Genomic DNA, 20,259 nt, shown 5'->3' with positions numbered 1-20,259 from the left:
TTAACCTTTTTTATTTTTTCTGTCTGGCCTGAAGCATCAGTTCAGGCATTATACTGCTCTGACCAGTAAATTAAAACTGACCTGAAAGACTTCCAGGCTGAGGCAGTGCAGTGATAGTCAGTGTACGTACACACGAAGTACAGACCCAGAGAGCATATGTGTTCCCCCTAGAAACAAAGCGTTTATCATTGTTGGGGTTCTGTCTTGCTTCAGGTTTTGGTCTCAGGGACTGTCTGAGGTAGCCAGTTCCAAACAGCTTGCTCATCTATGACACGAGTCCATCTACCTGCTAAGTGTGGACAGCATCTGGAGCTGTTGTACATGGAAAGTGGGGATATGGGGTTTTCCCTTCCTCGGTTGTCAGGAGTCACTGTTTTCCTTCAGCAGTTGTTTTCAGTCATTGCCTTCTCTCATCCAGGCCTTTCATCTGGAAGAGTTGTATGCAAGGGCAAAGGCATTTTCACAGGGAAAAAAAATATGTATATACATCTTTATACAACTCATCCAGAAGAGAATTTTCAAACATTTCCAAAATGGGTTTACATAACCTCCCACTCAGTTTGCTCTGATCATTTCTCCAAAGAGCGGTCTAGGAAAGATCCTTCCTTTCTAAAGACAGTTTCATTTAATAATCACATTGCACTCAAGTGTGTGTATCAAGAGAAAAGTGAGGAAAGCAGAGTCACGCTGTCTGTCCATTGTTGGAAATTGCAACTAATCTGGAAAGCTGGACAATGATTACCAGTGGCATCTGCCCCCAAGGGAGTCAAGAGCCCCATTGATCTGTCAGGAATGGGTGGAGGAATGATAGTCACTGTTACATTTCCTGCTACAACTTGTGGCTTTGGGTGGTAATCATAACTTAAGAATACAGGCAGTCTCTGTGTAAGAGATGCACAGGTGATCAGCAGCTCAATTTCAGATGGTCACATTAGAGAACAGGTCCTTTTCTGTGGGCATTTGCATGTGACCAGACAGTCCAGGCAAGCAATCTTGATATATTCACAGTACAGCATGGTGTCCTGATTCTACAGAGGTCCCAGAGCCTGTGTTCTGGACATCGGGCCTGTTCCTGCTTTCAGTTCAACACAGCTCATGCTGAGGCTGCAAGCCCATAGCGGTCAGTCTTGAATTTACCCTGGAGTCCAGTTGTTGTTGTTTTTAGGTGCTGTTGAGTCAGTTTTTGTGTACAACAAAACAGAACACTGCCTGGCCGAGCACCATCTGTACGAGCATTCTTGTGCTTGAGCCCATTGTTGCAGCCACTGTATGATTCCATCTCATTGAGGGTCTTCCCTTTTTTCTCTGACCCTCTACTTTACCCAACATGATACCTACTCCAAGGACTCGTCCCTTCGGACAGCATAGCAAAAATATGAGAGACAAAGTCTGACCATTCTTGCTTCCAGAGTACATTCTGTCTGTACTTCCTCTAAGACAGATTTGTTCTTTCTTCTCCCAGTCCTTGGTACTTCAATACTCTTTATCAGCAGCACAATTTAAAAGCATCGATTCTTCTGTGGTCTTTCTTATTCTTGGGTCACGGGCATCTTAGTCTTCAAAGTGACATTGTTGCCCTTAAACACTTTAAGGAGGTTTTTTGCAGCAGATTTGTCCAGTGCAATACGCTGTTTGATTTCTTAGCTGTTGTTTCCAAGGATGTTCATTGTGTATACAAGTAAAATGAAGACAACTGCGATCTTTTTCCATTTATCATGACACTGCTTATTGGTCCAGTCGTGAGGACTTTGTTTCTTGATGTTGAGGTGTAATCCATACTTTGATCTTTATCAGTAAGTGCTTCAAGTTTAGGCAGTTTAAAAAAATACAGCACTGCCATCAAGTCAATTCTGATTCATAGCAACCTTATAGGACAGAGTAGAACTGCCCCATAGGGTAGAGTGTCCAAGAATGTAAATCTTTACAGATGCAAACTGCCTCATCTTTCTCCTGTGGAGTAGCTGGTAGGTTCAAGCTACCAATCTTTTGATTAGTAGCTGAATGATTTACCCACTGCACCGCCAGAGATCCTCATCCAGGCAGTTGTTGTTGTTGTTGCTTTGTGCCGTCGAGTTGGACCCGACTCATAACGACCCCTCCTTGGGTTTCCGAGGCAGCATCACTACGGAAGTAGATGGCCCCATCTTCCTTCCAAGGAGTGGCTGGTGGGTTTGAACCACAAGCCTTCTGGTTAGCAGTCAAGTGCCTTAGGCACTACGCTACCCGAGCTCCTTATCCAGGCAGTAAGATCTGTGAATTCAGGATCAGCAAGCCAGAGACACTGCAGAGTCAGATAGTCCAAGTGGCAAGCAAGTCTTCCCTAAGCCCTTTTAGTCATGTCAGTCTTCAAGTCCAAGTCGAACCGCATAGACATATACACATCAGCCTCTAGGGGTCAGACATCTGATTTCGTAGGAATTCGTTAGCGGACTAAAAACTGGTTTTTAAAACTCTAAAAGTGCCTTTTGGAGGTTTCCTCTCCTATCGTCCTTTTTCCAGAGGCACCAATAAGCAGAAATCCACATCTTTCATACAAAAACCAGCAGTTATAGAGACTTACTCTGTTACTAGTTTAAATTCCAACCAACACAACAAAAGCAAGGAAGTTGTGTCTCACTAACATGTTTCCTTATTTGTAACTTTCCCTGACTGGGATAGTTCCTCTCGCACTGAGGAAAGTACAGGTGTCTAGCATTTTACATCCATTTTTACCATACATCCAGAGGCAGTAGCCACAAAATACAAGGCCATTTGAAACCTTCCCGCTTTCTTCTCATTGCACATATACTCAAACTCTAGCAGTGTGTTTGACCTGACTCTTACCGCTGCTGGGGAAGACCCCGCTGGAGAGGCTTGGAGGCCAGCCAGCAGCTGGGCTAAAGAAACGGCCAGAGTGCCTCCTCACTTTTCTTCTTTCAGGTTTATTGAAAATTTTGTTCCATTCCTGGGAACTAGTTGACATTCCTCCTTCTTGCACTTGGAAGAGAGAGCAATGCAGACTTTCAACATTCAGCTTATCCAGAGCTCATCTTCAGTAATTTGGGGCCTTTTCTCTTCTTACACGGAGGAGAGAACAAAAGCCAGTGACGTCACCTGCACACTTTTTACCCCTTGTGTTAGCAGGCAGCTGCCCTGGACTGAGAGCTGTCCTTTTCAGGCTCCAGAGGTACTTTCCACTCACGGCAGTGGCACAGCCGCTTTTTCATTCCATGGATGAGTCACTCCATAGCCACCCAGGCACCAAAGGTTCATCAAACCTCACTCCTTCATTTCTCCTTTTCCCAAACAGCGCTCCACCATATTTCATTGAGTCAGGACAATTCTGACAAATCCCACTTCTGATGCCAACTATGTTGGAGGGCCTCAAGACCACCCTGAGGTTCAGTAAGTCACTAAGGAGGCTACAGTCATATTCATAGATTTGATTTATTTAGGTGACAGGGCACAAAGCAAAATCAGCAAAGGAAAAAAGTGCATGGAACAAAGTCCCAAAGAAACCAGATGCAAGCTTCCAAGGATTCTGTCCCAGGGGAGTCACACAGGACATGCTTAATTCCCCCAACAACAAGTTGGGGCAACGTGTGTGAAATGTTATAGGGGAGCTTATAAGGGACCCAATGCCCAGAGGTTTTCTTGGAGGCTGGTCATGTAATCACCCTCCTCCTAGCACATACCAAAACTGCAGAGTCACGGAAAGAAAGGAGGTGTTTGGCATAAATCATATTTCACAGTTCAGGGACCGTGAGTCACTCTTAACCATGTAGGGCGGTGAGAGCCCTCCCACAATCTTAAGTTCCCAGATGCTAGCCAAGGGCCAACCTTGTAAGTAGACCTTTCAAAGGATAGCAAACAGGCCTGTTGTGTTACCTGTTTTCTTCACACCCTTTCAATAAACATTTGTTAAAAATGAATGAGTAACGAAATGGCCATTTATAGGATACTTGCAGCCATTTTAAAAGAACATGTTTTGTGGCAAATAACAGAAAATTTGTCAAATAATGGCAGAAATAGAGGCTTCTTTAGCTCACAGAACCGGAACTCTATAAACAGGCAATTCAGAGCTGGTGCCTTCAGGGACTCTAGCTCTCTGTTTCTCTCCTCTTCCCCCTCCCTAGTAGATTGGTTTCATCCTCATGTTTACTCCACATGGTTACACCTGGCTGGCAGTGGCAGCACCTCCAAGTCCTGGGTCTTCAGGAAGGAGTGGTGCCTGTATCAGGAGGGCAGACGTCTTCCCAGAAAGCACTGGTAAAACTCTGCCAAAACTGTCTCCTGACCATTCCCAGCTCAGAGAAGGTGAGGAAGAAATTAGCAGTAGTGAGTCAGTCTGTAATGTCATAGAAGGATGTCAGTGATAGGTTAAGTATAACTGTCAAGTTGTAAAATGATTCACTTACTATGATGTCATATAAGGAAAATAAAACCATGTTTTTCACATGTTAAATGAAAAGTATCCAGATCTTTTCTAGTAACATTCATTGCCTCTGGAAAAAAGGAGAGTTTGAAATGGTAAGTAAAGATGAGTGATTTTTTGTTCTTTAACTTTGTGTATTTCCTATTGGGTGAATTATTTTGTTTTCTACAACAAATACATTGTTCTTAGAACTCTAAAGAAGAAGAAAAATGAAACAGAATAGACAAACATCTTGATATATTTCAAATGGCACAAATAGAACTGAGTTTAAACTTAGTAAAACATGCTTAAAATTGGGTTCCCAAGGAGGCAGGCTGGTTAAGTAATTGGATGACATTTCTAGTTGATTGTGGGAAGGGAAGAACAATGGAAGGTAGAAAGCTGAGGAAACATAGGCTGTTGTCTACAGCAGATCCTGACTTTTATTTGGTTTAGTTTTAGAAGAAATTATCTGTGCAAGGAAACTATCCTTGTGGAAATGAACCTTTCTTAGAGTCTTTCTTACCTCACCCCTGTCAGGGTGTTCGACACTTGGAGAACTGTCGTATTTTTATGCAAATAATGCATGCACTATAAGTTTATTGCCAACTGCTTGACACCTCCCCGTGCGCATTATTCTTGTAAGCAGCTATGTCACTTTTTAATAATACGTTGTTGACTTCAATTTCTGATCACATGGAAACTTCACTTAAGGTAGCTATTATTGACTTAAGTTTAATAGAAACAAACACAGTTTCAGTAGTTTATTTTCTGATTACCAGGGAACTGCCAAACTTGATCCATGATTTCTTGACCTTGGCTTATACCTTTATTATACAGTTATGATCAAAAGTAACATTTTCAGACTATTTTTATACACATATGCAGGAGATTTTGAAAAATGAACAGAATGATACGATATGGGCAGAGGAGCGAATGAAGCCAAAATTCGCTTCTGGAAACGTCACAAAACATGCATAGTATATTCATGGATGTGCTGTGCCAGAACTGTTGTACTTAATTTCATCATTTCTGCACATTGTATGTGTGGGCATGTTATTTGTGGGGAAATAGCGTATCTTTCAAGGCATTGTTTAGAGAGACTCACTGTAAAGTAATAGCACTTTTTCTGAACAAGTTTTGCTCTGCCTGGTTTTTGACAGTGTCTATCATCTGGTTCTCATGAAATCTGTCACTTTCGTCTATTTCTACTGAAATAGTTTCTTCTCACAGAGAATGCTGAGATTTATGTGAACTCTGATGTTTTGTTCATTATCTGTATGACTGCATTTCATCTTTCTTCTGAAAAATACATTTTAGTTCATAAAGCTATGCTTTCCTTAGTATAGCATTTATTTGTTTGTTTGCTTATTAATAAAAGTAGTTTCTCAATTCTGGTCTGAAGCTCTCAAACCTTTGGTGAAATCAGTCCCTGCCACATGGTATAGACATTACCATAGACTGTTTATCAGCATTTATTAAATAACTCTTTATTTGGTCTACCCCATTTAGTTTATCTCAAGCACAGTTTACTTTAACTCATCTTTGTTCTTAGGAGTTTTGGGGGGTTTTTTGGGGGGTTGATGATTGATTGAATTTTTATCTTGATATTTACCAAGAGTGTTGAACACTATGACAGTTGTCTTTAGCTTGATAACTTTTTAACATTAAATAATCATTTCAACTATGTTTGACAAATATACATGACTAGAAGCCTAGAGAGAGCTCTTGTGACGTGCCTAAGCCATTTGACTGCTAACCAGAAGGCTGGCGGTTCAAACTCACCAGCCACTCCTCGGAAGAAAGGTTGAGCGATCTACTTCTATAGTGATACCACCTCGGAAACCGAAGGAGGGGTCACTATGAGTCAGATTTGACTCGATGGCAGTGAGTTTGGTTTTTTTTTGGTTTAGAAGCCTAGAAGCTACTTTGTTCTGTGTGTTTGAAAGTACAGAATTGCTTCAGACAAGCAGCATGATTAAATAATTTTCATATTAACAGAGCACCTATCTAAACCTACTAATACAATGTTAGGCTTTAAAAAACTCACTGCTGTCAAGTTGATTCCAACTCATAGCAACCCGCATTGGGTTTCCAAGGTGGTAAATCTTTACGGAAGTAAATTACTCCATCTTCCTTCTTCAGAGTGGTTGGTGGGTTTGAACTACCAGACTTGTGGTTAGCAGTCAGATGCCTTAGGCACTATGCCATCAAAGCTCCTTATGTTAGTTTTTAATGTACTGTAAAAGCCCTTGTTTTCTGTTGTTGATGATAATGGTGGTGGTATTATGTGCTGTCAGGTTGCTTCTACCCAGAGTGAGCCTATGGGACAGAGTAGAACTGCCCCCTAGGGTTTCCTAGACTGAAACTATTACAGGAACAGATCTCCAGGTCTTTTCTCCGTGGAGTCTCTGGTAGGTCAACCTTTCTTTTAGCGGCTGAGCACTTAACTATTGCACCACCAGGACTATTTGAGTTAAAGCTCTTAAATTGAGAAATTTTCAAAACTAAATCTCTTGCCTTTGTCTATGTAAATCAGGAAGTTAAGTTTTTTTTTTTAATTTTGTTTTGATTTTATTTTACAGTTAAAAATGAAGAAAAGATATGTTGGTATTCCCAAGACATTTAATTCAGTGCGTATAACAACATTCAAGCCACAATTACTTAGTACTCATTCTTGCACATGCTCGTGCGCACTCTCTCTCAGATTATTTTTATCAACATTCATAGAAACTGTAATAGATTGTATGTTAAAAATCTTCTGGCCCCAAATCTCCCTCCAGCTACCACTCCATTTCTCTAGCCCCTTTATAGCAAAACTCTTTGAGCAAGTTGTTGATAGTCAGATTTCATTTGCACTCTTAGTTCTGTAACCCAGCTCTGCTACCACCACTCTACTGCCCTCCATGCCACTTAATCTACGCTTCTCAAGATCACCAGTCTCATTGTAATTGCTGAATATGAGTCAGTTCTTAGTCCTCATCTTACTGACCCTTCACCAGTACTTGGTACACTTGATCACTTCCTTTTCCTAGAGCTGCTTGGCTGCCTGATCTCAAAACATGAGCTTGCCTCAAGACAGCCTGTAATTCTCTTCTCTGTCTATGCTGTGTTCTGTTGTGTACAATTGAGTCAATTCTGACTCATAGCGGCCTTGATGACAGAGTAGGACTGCCCCGTAGGGTTTCCAAGACTGTAATCTTTATCTAAGCAGACTGCTACATCTTTCTTCCTTTGGAGAGGCTGGTGGGTTTGAAACACTGACCTTTCAGTTAGCAGCCACGCAGTTACCCATTATGCCACCAGGGCTCCTTAGCTATGTTCTAGTGCCCTTTCATTCCATCTCTGTTGATGCTGCCCAGGTTTCCATTTGATGGCTGCACTGGAATTGATTTAACCAATCTCCTATTGATAGCCCTTTGAATTCTTTTTTGGTTGTATGTTTAAAAAATTTTAATATTGCGCAAATACTCTCTTGCACATATTCTCAGTCCTTGTAAGAGCATTTCTACAGACATTCTAGAAAGTAAAAAACTGACTCTAAAGAGATGCACCTTTTTTAAAAACCTTTTTTTAATTCTAATACCAAAAAAAAAAAAAACCCCAAATTCAATGCTGTCGAGTCGGTCCCGACGCATAGCAACCCCTACTTGGGTTTCTGAGGTGGTATCATTATGGAAGTAGATTGCCCAATCTTCCTTCCAAGGAGTGGCTGGTGGGTTTGAACCACCAGCCTTCTGGTTAGCAGTCAGATGCCTTAGGCACTAAGCTGCCAAAAGTATGAAAGTACCCATTTACTCATACTCTAGCCTTCACTGAATATTTTCAGGGTTTTTTGTTGTTGTTGGGTTGTTTTGTTTTGTTTTAACCTTTTCTAGCTTTTGAATGATTTTAATTGACTTTGAAAAAGCAGATTTTTACTAATTTAAATATAAAGCAGTCTGTTTATTATTACAAGTTCTCATATACTATAAATTATCTTTCTCTTGAGATCTGCATACATAGGTTATAATACTGTGTCATTATTGTAGAACTGAAACATGATTCCTTATCTACAAAATATGAATTTTTACATGAAGGTGATGAATTGATTTAATGACACATCTTTCCTCTTTCATTTTAAGTGTCAGATTTGATTACTGGCTCAAATTAACTTGAATTGCGCAATCAGTCAGCTCCATTATACTGGCGCAGCGATTACTGTTCTTAAAATGCTTGGTAGCAGTTTTATGGAGGTTTTTAAAATGATAGCTTTGAAATTCTTTCAGCATTTCTCCATGGAAGGAAAATTACTGAAATTAACACCTATTGTAAAAATTTCTGTTTACGATAATTGATTCGAAACTAGGCAATCTTGGTAACTTTTGCAAGACTTTAAAATAAGTTTAAAGTTTCCCTATTTTGAGTTTTTGTTTGGAGAAAATAGCCAGAGACATAAATTTTGTTTCTAATAACTTGCTAGTAAAAACGTTCTCTGACAAGTTTCAGTTTTAACTAAACTGTGAAGCAGGTGCATCCTGGAGGTTCTTCATGTTTTTGTCAGTGCTGAATAATCAGTAGGTGAAAATGTTTGTTGCCAAAAAGCCACTTGGTCCTTTATACTTTCTTTTCTGTTCTACAGTTCCATCACATGAAAGAGAATTATTTTGTGTGTTGGAAAGTATAAGTTTTAGCAAATTAGAATTCCTATAATTAAACTCAAGTTTATTATTATTATTTTTATTCTGGTTTAGATAAAAGTTTACAGAGCAAATTCACTTTACATGATTTTGTTTTCATGACATTGACTACAATTTCCCACGGTGTAATAGCTCTCTTCCCATTTCCTTCCTGTAGTTACCTCTTCTGTGTGTCCTTTTTCTTATGTATTCCTACTCCCTGAGCTTCTCCCTGTGCAATAATCTATTTGTTATAAAACTAGGATTGCTATTACAGAAAAAATACATATATATATCAAATATAGGCAGTCTCCAGTACGAACAAGCTCCATTCCTAAGTCTGTCTTTATGTCGAATTTGTATAAAGTCAGCACAGTTAGGTATGGTTTGTATCAGTCAAATGTTTGTACCTTTCTATATATTTAAACATTAAAGAAACACTTCTAGATACACTAAAGCTTCTTTAATATAAAAATACAGTAATAATAATGATGTTTTGCTGTGCATCAGAAAGTGGCACCTGTTTGTTCTTAACAAACCATTTACCTCGAATCTTTAATGTAATAGGTGTTACAGGGGTTGGTTTATAACTACAGGTTGTACACCCAACATTCATGACCTGTGGACTGCTTGTATTCTTTTAAACCATTATGCGTACTTTAAATTGAAATTCAAGTTTATCAGCTGTGGTTTTACAGAAACTTCGTTTCGAGGAGATTTGCATCTAGTCGCAGTACATGTTAGTGCCCTTTTCAAATTCTGTAGTCAGACTGACCCCTCTGAGGTTGTTGCTGAAGGTTACTTTGCTTTTACTTTGCATTAAAGATTGTTACTTAAAAATGTGGATAGATTAAAGTTGAAAAGGTTATCTGCCTTAAGTAAATAAATATGAGGATAATGAATGACATTTACCTGGTAGTAAACATTTGAAATTCATTTTATCTTTCCTAACTTATTAAAAATGCTTTTTAGTGTGTTAGAATGTTTCCTTTTTTATACTGGAAAGAAAGGAAAGACACTTTATAGCTTTTCAGAGAAAAGATACTAGTAGTAATAGCCTCTTGAATTCTTACTACCTTAAGTGGCATGCACCATGGTGAAGCCTTTACATCCCTATTTATAGATAAGGAAAATATTTACAAATAATTTTACAAATAAAGAGATTAAATAATATTAAGTGGTAGGATTTAAATCACGTGTTCTTGTTCCAGAACCTACACTCGTAATTACTTAATCAGCATTGGACTCTTAATCTGCTTCCTAATTAAGTTCTCCATGTAAAAGTGACCCGTGGCAGTTGACTCTATTCATACTTAGTGTGCATCTGCTCAGTCCTAACTCTGGTCTTATACACGCTCACTGAGCAGTCTTGTGAACACCTTTGACTTCAAGTACTATCAACATACAGAAGAACTTTCTCTTTGGTTACAACTAAAGAGATGTCTGTGATGTCTTTCTTTGTTTTGTTTTGTTTGTTTGTTTTATAGCCCCCCTTGAATGTAGCATGATCCAAGTTTGTCTCTCTCTTGACCCACTTCACCGCACCCAATGACCTACTCCTCCCTTGGTGTTGTTTATATCTGTAAGGGCAACCATCTAGCATTTCCTTAAGCCTTACAATACCTGGGAGTCTTCCCTGACTCCTCTGTTCTCTGACCTGCCTGTCTAGAGAATCATGAAGTGCTACCGTATCTGTGTCCGTAGTGGCACTGAGTACATCCACTTCTCTCATCCCCCTTGCCCCCTTTAGGCATTGCCTCTCAGTTAGACTGTTGCCACAGCCTTCAAACTCCTCACCTTTCATCCAGCATCCAGCATTCCTTTCCATTCCATTCTCCACTCTCTGCCTAAACTATAAGTATGAGCATGTCACTGCCACTTAAAACTGTAGCAGGTTCTCTTTGTTCTCAGAATAAAGTCCTAACTCCTTCAGAGGACAGGTAAGGACCTTGTCAGTCTGGCATCTGCATGCTTTTCCATCTTCTCTTGCCCACTTTGCCACTCACACTACGTTTTGTTATATTGAGCTCCTTTTATTTTCTCTGATATGCCATTCTCTCTTTCATCTGATTTCTAGCACACAGTGTTTCCCCAGTCTGCAACGCTTTGCTGTCCTCACACCTGAACCTTTCATCTACCATCTACTCCTGCACATCTTTGAAGTTCCATCGAAACTTCAGTTCCTGGCAGGGAAGACTTTGCCTTCCGTAACGTGCCTCACTCTTCTGTCTAATGTCTCTCTTCCTTGGTAGGCAACAAGTTCTCAGTGGCACATTATCTACAGAAGCTGGCATAACTCCCAGCACTAAGGAGATACTTGGAAAGAATTTAAAATTAGAATTAGGGAGCTCTGGTAGCGTAGTGCCAAAGGCACTTGACTGCTAACTAGAAGGCTGGCGGTTCAAACCTACCAGCCACTCCTTGGAAGAAAGATGGGGCAATCTACTTCTGTAGTGATACTGCCTCGGAAACCCAAGGAGGGGTCGCTATGAGTCGGGGCCGACTCGACGGCACATAACAACAACAGCTGGGCAGGAGTTACACAGTAGACTTTTAACATCCCTAAAATTGTATCAGCACCTTCAGAAATTCTAAGTGTCAATACTGGTCATGATCAGTACTAAATATCTATGTGCGATATATGTCAGCAAGACATGCCTACTAAGTGAGTCATTCTCGAGTCATTCCTAATCAGAATTGGTGTGAGGCCCTTTGTGTCCCCATTACAAGTCACACACTGTGGATCTCAGTCTTCAGATCCTAACAGTTAAAATGAACTGTTTAATCCATGAATACCAAGGTACTGTTTATGTTTAGATGTTTCTTTTTCCTTGTCTCTCCAGTTTTGACTGCCATTGAGGGCACATCACATGGGGAGCCCTGCCACTTCCCCTTTCTCTTTCTGGACAAGGAGTATGATGAATGTACATCAGATGGACGGGAAGATGGCAGACTGTGGTGTGCCACAACCTATGATTACAAGGCAGATGAAAAGTGGGGCTTTTGTGAAAGTAAGTGTTACATTGTAAGGAGGGAACATCCACATGTTTTCTGTCCAGGCCAACGTTTTAAATGCCTTTTCTACCTTGGTCAGAACTGGTAAGTGTTAAGGAGCTCTGGTGGCGTAATGGCTAAGGCATTGAACTGCTAACCAGAAGGCTAGTGGTTCAAACCCACCAGCCACTCCTGGGAAGGAAGATTGGGCAATCTACTTCGGTACTGATACCACCTTAGAAACCCAGGGAAGGGTTGCTATGAGTCGGATCCATTTCAAATGCAGTGAGTTTGGTTTGGTTTTTGGTATGGTAAGTGTTAATGATTTGGTTATAGACTTAAAGAACAGACTTAGGAGCAGGAAGCATACAATATGCTTGTTTCCAGGCCATGCCTCAGGCAGTATATCATACCCAAGTCTTCCTTCGACATGGATTTTAGTTGGTATGTACAAGTTGTTCCACAAACTTTTAGGCAGGCTGCTAAACTAATTAATATAACTGTGATTAGAAGAAAAATAAATGGTATCTTTTTAAAATACTTTGCATGAAATGTGCTATGGTAAAATAACATTAAGCAGATATAATATATCTAGTCAATTTAAGTATTAATGTCAGTACAAAAGGGGCTGACCTCTACAGGCAAGCTATGTTTTCAAAAAAAAATTCTAACTATAAAATAACAGTAACAGAAAATCTTAAGTATACCCTTGTTGGTACCAAATAGCATTTTGAAAATAATGGCTCTAATAGAATACCTGGGCCTTCCTAGAAGATAACGTCAAATATAGTACATCCTTGGATATAAACCAGTGTGACTGGGTCCTCCAGTATAACACTTCAGATTGTTTGTTTTTGTATTATATGAATTCACATCTGTATCTGTTAGTCCATAACCGAAACAATCAAATGTCTCTTAATTTGTCAAAAATGCTACATTCCAGCAATAATTTTTGAAAAATCTATATAATAGTTCTGTGATTTTCAGTGTCGTATCAGTGAATAGGAAAAAAATTTAGCAAACTTAAATATTAAATTAGTGTCCATATATAATTTTTAAAAGTCACTTTTTCTACAATGTTTATTGTGTAAATAATCATAAATACTTTCTCCTTGTAAAGGAATACAGTATGACTGTGACAGTACAACTACTGTTCTCTGATGTCCTCCTGATTTTGGTATATAATCATAAACCCCTACTAAAATTCTAGCTGAGCAATATAAAAGGTTTTAGAATGACAGGCAGAAAAGTACCTTTCAAAAGCAGTTTGTATTGCTCTCTCTGAAAGAAAGTGACTACAGTTAGTTTTATTTCTTTAAAAAAAGAAAAAAAGTCTTAGGTAGCAGCCACATTTAAACCATGTGTCTTTAAATTCAGATTTGGAAATAGTGAAAGGTCACTAATTTTTTATGACTACCCAAAAGAAAGAGTAAATATTGATTGATGTTTGATAAATAATTGTGTGTGGCATTAAAATTTGTTTAAATGCCTGGACGTTTTATTTACAGCTGAAGAAGAAGCTGCTAAAAGAAGGCAGACGCAGGAAGCAGAAATGATGTACCAGACTGGGATGAGAATCCTCAATGGGAGCAGTAAGAAGAGCCAGAAAAGAGAGTAGGTAGCACGGCCAAGTCCATTCTTCCCCCAAGTGGGCCTTTCCCGAGATAAATTACTGAGTATTTATTTATTTACGTATTTTTCAAAGTGTGCTGCTAAAGACACCCAAGGATTTAAGTTGCATTACGGGAAAACTTAATATGATTTATGGAGTTTAGTGGCATTGCTTGTATCCAGTGTCAGCTTGTTGGAACAAAATGGTTATAAATACTGATCTCAAAATGAACAGTCAGCAAAATGGAAATAATTGGCTAACACTTTAATAGTTTCTGAGAACCAGCAATATATATACTATTCAGAATTCAGAGTGAAATAAGATAAAAAAAATAAAGGGAGTTGTTGTATATTGTTTTGTAATTTTCTACCAGGCAAAGATTGGGATTTAGGACTTTGCATTTGGAGAAATGTAGAACAAGGGACTGTCTTTTCTAAGGTTTAATGTTCAATTGATTTCAGCTGATTTTTTATATTGTCTGTGGAAAGATTTGGGAAGAAAATTACAGTGATTATCACATTGGATTGTTTACTAGGTACCATTGTTCTACTATAATTCTCTAATTGAAAAGTCAGTTAATTTTTAATAGAAGTGTTTAGAATTGCTGTTAATATTAGATTATTCCAAGAATTCAGGATAAAAGAGAAAACTAGTACCTTATGTGAAAACAGAGTAGCCAAGATGTTTTCTAAATGGGTGAATGACATGACTTAGTGGACTCAGGATATCAGAGCGATTTTATACCCCAAGAAAATGATTTATGCTACATGCTAGTATCTTGAAAAAAATTTTTAATCATAGTTCCAAAACATTGCTTATATATATATTTTTTTTCCTTTTTTAACTTATATTTGAAGAGCATATCGGTATCTTCAAAAGGCAGCAAGTATGAACCATACCAAGGCCCTGGAGAGAGTGTCATATGCTCTTTTGTTTGGTGATTACCTGACACAGAATATCCAGGCAGCTAAAGAGATGTTTGAGAAACTGAATGAGGAAGGATCGCCCAAGGGACAGACGGTAAGTGCAGTTTCAGAGGGGACCCTCCACACATAGCTCTTGTTTATTTTCACAGCTACTTACTCTCTATGTCCTGACTTCTTTTAGCAAGTAAGTCTGGAAGGTAAAAATCTTTGAATATTAATTTTGTGATAGACCCTTTTACCAGTCTTCTTGGACAATCTTTCCTCTTAGAGAAAATTTATGGTCAATAAAAGTATTTTTGCATTTGTATTGTCCCATAACTACATTATTTTCTTAATGAGATCTGTAGAGAATGAAATGAAGATCATTATCTTTTATTTGAAATTACTCATCACTGCATTTTTACCACAGTTCAAATCTTCCAGCTTTCATTAATCTTAATGTCCTTTTAAAAAATAATCTTTCATTACAGAGGCAGTATACGTGTATAATACAGAAAAGTAGAGCTACAAACTAACAGAAATAAAAAAGTAAACACCACATCTCTGCCACCCAGACCTCCCACTTGTTAATGTTAGCACACACATACCTGTCTAGACCTCTCTCTGTAAGTGTATTCATAAGACTCTTTATTAAAATAAGATTCTACTGTACCCTTCCATACCTTGCTCTTTTCAGTCAACAGTTTTCACTATTTCATTCCACTCAACTGTTAGAAATGCCCACACCATGTTCATGTTTCCCCAATTGAACCACAAATTTTCTTTACACTCTTTTGTCCAAATAATACTCAGTCCAGAACTATATTTTAGATAAGATTATTGCTAGTGTAGCCTCCCCAACCCCATTTTTTTCTTAGAGATAGGCCAGTTTTTCTGCAGGAAGTCCTACCTCAGTTTGTCTGTTTGCTTCTTCATGGTGTCATTTGGTTTCTTTTTCTATATATTTCCTGTAAACTGGATGTCACAGTGGAAGGCTGATGAATTCATGTAAAATATTTCTGGCTAGACTGTATGGATGTTGTGTATTTCACATTGCATCGTATCAGTCAATACATAATATCTGGTTGATTCATACTTAGTGATGTTAAGAGTAACACTTAGATTTAGGAGGACACCACATTTATTCTAAATGCCTTCCGTAATTCCAGTTTATTCAAGCTATGTTGTTGTTATTTGCCGTCAAGTCGGCCCCGACTCATAGCGACCCCTCCTTGGGTTTCCGAGGCAGTATCACTACGGAAGTAGGATTGCCCAACCTTCCTCCCCAGGAGTGGCTGGTGGGTTTGAACCGCCAGCCTTCTGGTGAGCAGTCAAGTGCCTTAGCCACTATGCTACCAGAGCTCCCTATTCAAGCTATAGGATTTGCTTAAAGATAAAACAAAATTTCTAACCATGCTTAGAAGAAGTCTGAATAAGCAATAACAGACTATTTAAATAATAGTAATCATCTTGGTCATTGCTTTCTATAATAATGAATAGCTAACCAGTCTGCAACTCTGTCTGTTCTGGATTTTGGTTTTTATACAAATTACATCTTAATTGCTCCCATTTGTTTTTGAAGCTTTTTTTCTCCTCTTTGCCTAAACCAGTTGATATAAAATTCAGACATATATTCAGAATACGTTTCACTTGGTAAACATATTTCCTCCTAATAGACTTAGAATGCTAGACACTTTATATACTGCAAAGCACTTTCTCCATGGAAATTCATTCTAACTGATGCAACAGACAAAGCCCCGAATCACAGTGACTTACTACCACAGAGGATTTCCTTGCTCATTCTAGGTTCAGTCCAGCTCTCCTGCCTTCATCCCTTTCTTCCAAGTGGTGACTGAGGGTTGTGGGCTGCTTCCATCATGTGGAACATGGGGCTGCAAATACCAGGAAAGGATAAGAGCAGGCCAGAGAATCTGTGGAGTATTTTTAAGGGCCATGGTTAAAAACGGCTTGTATGTCACCCCTGGTCACATCCCAGGTACTAGGGAAGCTGGAAAATGAAGAGGAGCACATGGGTATTTGATAAGCACTAGCAGTCCCTGCCACACCTGCTGCCTTTATAACTTTAACTTACTCTTTATGTTATTAAGGATGATTCAACACAAGGCAAATGTATTATTATGTTGTTTCTGTTAGAAAACTGTGCTCTAACATTGTAAAGTGCCATTTTCCTCCCTTCTTCCTCATCTTGATGCTTTGCTGCCTCCTTTTGTTCCTGGGATAATTTATCTTAGTGATATCCTGTCCTTTTTCTTAGTGTATCCCATGCATAGATGATGTGTAACGCTTGTGTGTTTTCTCTCCATAACAGCTGCTCATAAAGATGAAGCAAAACTCACATTTAAGTGTATTCAGCTTTGATTTGTCTAGTTAATATTTTATGAAATTGTTTTTAATCTTCAAGCTAAACTTTGCAACGTGTATCAAGTAATATTTTATTGTCTAATTTGCAAAACCACGAATGTATTTTTCAGGCTCTTTAATTCCACAGTTGTGTATATTTGCACCGTTCTGCTCTGTAACAATAAAAGTCACTTGCACCTTTTATAGTGCATAAAACCGTATCTTTTGTAGACTTTTACCAAAGGAAGATTTCTTACTTTTACCATTTTGTTTCAGGCCCTTGGCTTTCTCTATGCATCTGGCCTTGGTGTTAATTCAAGTCAAGCAAAGGTAATACTATTAAATTTTTATTGTAAGCTGTGATTTGAATTTGATAAATATGTGCTTATGTTCAGTTAAGCATCTTTCATTCTTTCACAGGCCCTTGTATACTATACTTTTGGAGCTCTTGGTGGCAACCTGATAGCCCACATGGTTTTGGTAAGTAAGAATTATGTGAAAGGCCAGGGACATTGAGTAGCAAAAGAATCTATGGTTTACAACGGTCACAACTTTTCCAGCCTTCATAATTGATACTTCCTTATTCTAATTATGTAAGGCCAGATACTGAGTTGAATACCCTTCAAATTCTTGTCAATGAATCTAACAAATTGAATCTACAGGTGGATATAAATTGATAGAGTCTCCGGTTTTCCTTTAAAGTGATTAGTTTGCCTGATTGCCTTGAAAAATAGAGATCTGGTAAATGATGCTTTTTTTTATTTTCTGTAAATTACAATTGCTTGTCAGAACAATTTTTTAGATTGGTTATCTCAGATTTTGCATTTAAGTTGGTAAAGAACTTACTATACCGAAAACGGTGCTTTACAGAGGACATAAAGCAGCATTTCCTATGTGTTACCTAATAGCATTGGTCATTTAATTGGTGTTTACTTTGAGGAATAAGGTGTGCCTTACCCAAGCCATGGTATTTTCAATCCGGTCATATGCACGTGAAAGCAGGTGCACCGAATTGCTTGATGTGGCCCTCTAACCATTGTCCTCCATTCTGTGGTGTTTTGTAAATCCCATTATCCATGCCTATTTGGGGTGGTGTGGTAGTTAAGGTCAGGTATCAGCTTGGCTGGGCAGCTGGTAGTAGTCATTCCCTATAATGACTGGCAATCAACTCTGATGGGATTTAGGTTAATTCTGTTGGGGCAACACAGATGGAATGTATCTTGAGTCCTGCCTTGCTGGAAGGTATAATTCAAATCACCACGTTTAGCTTCCCTGAGGGTATACCTACAAATCTCCTGGGAAGATTCGCTCTCCCCTTGCTCTGGCTTTGTGTCTTGGATCATCCTCATCTCACCCCTGGATTTGGGACAGCAGCCGTCATCTGATCTGCTGATCGAGGTTCACCAAACCCCGAGAGTTGGGAGGATCCGCCAGACCTACTCACGGACCTGGGACTCGCCAGCCTGCCAGCCTCCACCACTACTACGTGAGATGAACCCTTGGGTGTCTGTGAGTTCTGTGAGGCGTTACAGCGAAATACAGAACCCTAAGACTGGGGAAAGGAGCTCTGGTAGCATAGTGGCTAAAGCACTTGAATGCTAACCAGAAGGCTGGCGGTTCAAACCCACCAGCCACTCCTCGGAAGGAAGGTTGGGCAATCCTACTTCCGTAGTGATAACTGCCTCGGAAACCCAAGAAAGGGTTGCTATGAGTCGGGGCTGACACGACGGCACATAACAACAACAACAACAAGACTGGGGAAATTACTGGGAGGAGGAGGAGGAGTTAATGTCTGAAATGATGGAGTGGCATGGTAGTTTGGACATTTGGGACATCTTTGACCTCCGCCTCATGGGGACCGGCCTCGTGCTGATCTTTCTAAGAGAAATTGTTCAAGGAGCAGGCCAATGGATAAGGAAGACCAAAGAAGGATCAGTGCATTTGAATTAAGATGTTGGCGAAGAATTTTTATTGTACCATAAGCTGCTAGAATAAACAAATCTGTCCTGAATGAAGTGCAGCTGGGCTGCTCCTTAGAAGCAGGGAGGCAAGACCTTGCCTCTCGTATTCTGGTCGTGTTGTCAAGAGGCAGTCGTTGGAGAAGGATAAAGTAGAGGGTCAGTGAAAAAGAGGAAGACCCTCAACGACATGGATGAACACGGTGGCTGCAGCAGTGGGCTCAAGCGTGGCATCCATTGTGGTGATGGCACACTGGCAGTGTTGGTTCTCTCATACCTGGGGTCACTGCGAGTGGGAACCGACCTGACAGCACCTAACAAGAATATGGAACACATGGTTATTGAGTATCATTTGCTGTTTGTTGAGGTTGCAAAGATGAGTACAGTCCCTGTCCTCAATAAGCTTTTAATCCTGAAAGGGAGACAACAGTAAGGAGACCATACAGTAGTAGAGTGTGAGGTTTTAGGGATCACCTAGATAGTAGGATTGGAGGTGGGAGGATTTAAGGAGATACTTTTGAGGAGCTAATATAAATGAGCCACTGGAAGAAGGAGAAGATTGTCCAGGCAGCAGAAGCAATATATGAAAAGGAGCAGAGATGAGTGTGGTATTTGCAAGAAAACATGAGCACGTTTGTGTAGCTGGAAAGTGGAATGCCAGGTAGCTTATGAGCAGGGCATGTCGATAGGAATCAGTTAAAAGGGCAGAAGTAGTGCTGAAGAGCTTGGACTCTGTGCTGTTACAATGCTAAACAACTGAAGGAGTTTGAGCAACACTTATTTGAAACTTAATTTACAGTAACATATTTGTTCCTTAAACCGTAATGAAAAGTTCCCTTTAGGTGGCTTTTCAAGACATAGGGAACTTAACATTTTTTTATGGCAAAAGTATGTTAAATACTTTGATCCAATTTTTTTTTTAATTATTTACCACTCTTCTTAAGTAGTGGCTACAGAATAAGAACATTAAATATTATGTATAGTACTTGAAGGAGCTCTGGTGGGTAAGGCACTTGGCTGCTAACTAGAAGGTTGCTCAGTGAGATGAAGGTAAGGCAGTCTATTTCCATGAAGATTTACAGCCTTGGAAACCCAGTGGAAATCACTGAGTCAGAATTGACTTGATTGATGGCAGTGGGTTTGTTTTGGTTTTTTGGTTATAGGTAGGAGTCCTAGTGGCACAATGGTTAAGTGCTCAGCTGCTAACCAAAAGATCAACAGTTCAAACCCACCAGCCAGTCTATGGAAGACAAGACAAGGCAATCTGCTTCCATAAAGATAACAGCCTAGGAAACCCTATGAGACAGCTGTACTCTGTCAGAATCAACTCGACAGCATGTAATAACAACAGCTATGCAGTAATGCTCTTAAGATTATT

The 20,259-nt window shown here is 39.4% G+C and overlaps 1 protein-coding gene across 1 annotated transcript in view; it reads left to right on the top strand.

The window, feature by feature from the left end:
• SEL1L (SEL1L adaptor subunit of ERAD E3 ubiquitin ligase) overlaps window positions 1–20,259 on the top strand; it is a 69,077-nt gene that overhangs the window by 12,000 nt on the left and 36,818 nt on the right. Inside the window, exons 4-8 of the mRNA XM_007951970.2 lie at window positions 11,895–12,062; window positions 13,554–13,659; window positions 14,515–14,677; window positions 17,200–17,253; window positions 17,344–17,403. Of these exons, the coding sequence (XP_007950161.1) occupies window positions 11,895–12,062; window positions 13,554–13,659; window positions 14,515–14,677; window positions 17,200–17,253; window positions 17,344–17,403 (551 nt within the window). The remainder of the gene's footprint in view (window positions 1–11,894; window positions 12,063–13,553; window positions 13,660–14,514; window positions 14,678–17,199; window positions 17,254–17,343; window positions 17,404–20,259) is intronic.

Source organism: Orycteropus afer, unplaced genomic scaffold (genome assembly GCF_000298275.1).
Source record: "Orycteropus afer afer isolate SDZICR_OR568_19922 unplaced genomic scaffold, OryAfe1.0 scaffold00322, whole genome shotgun sequence".
Lineage (NCBI taxonomy): Eukaryota > Metazoa > Chordata > Mammalia > Tubulidentata > Orycteropodidae > Orycteropus > Orycteropus afer.
The sequence above is the reverse complement of the archived record's forward strand: the minus strand, read 5'-3'. Positions and strand labels throughout refer to the sequence as shown.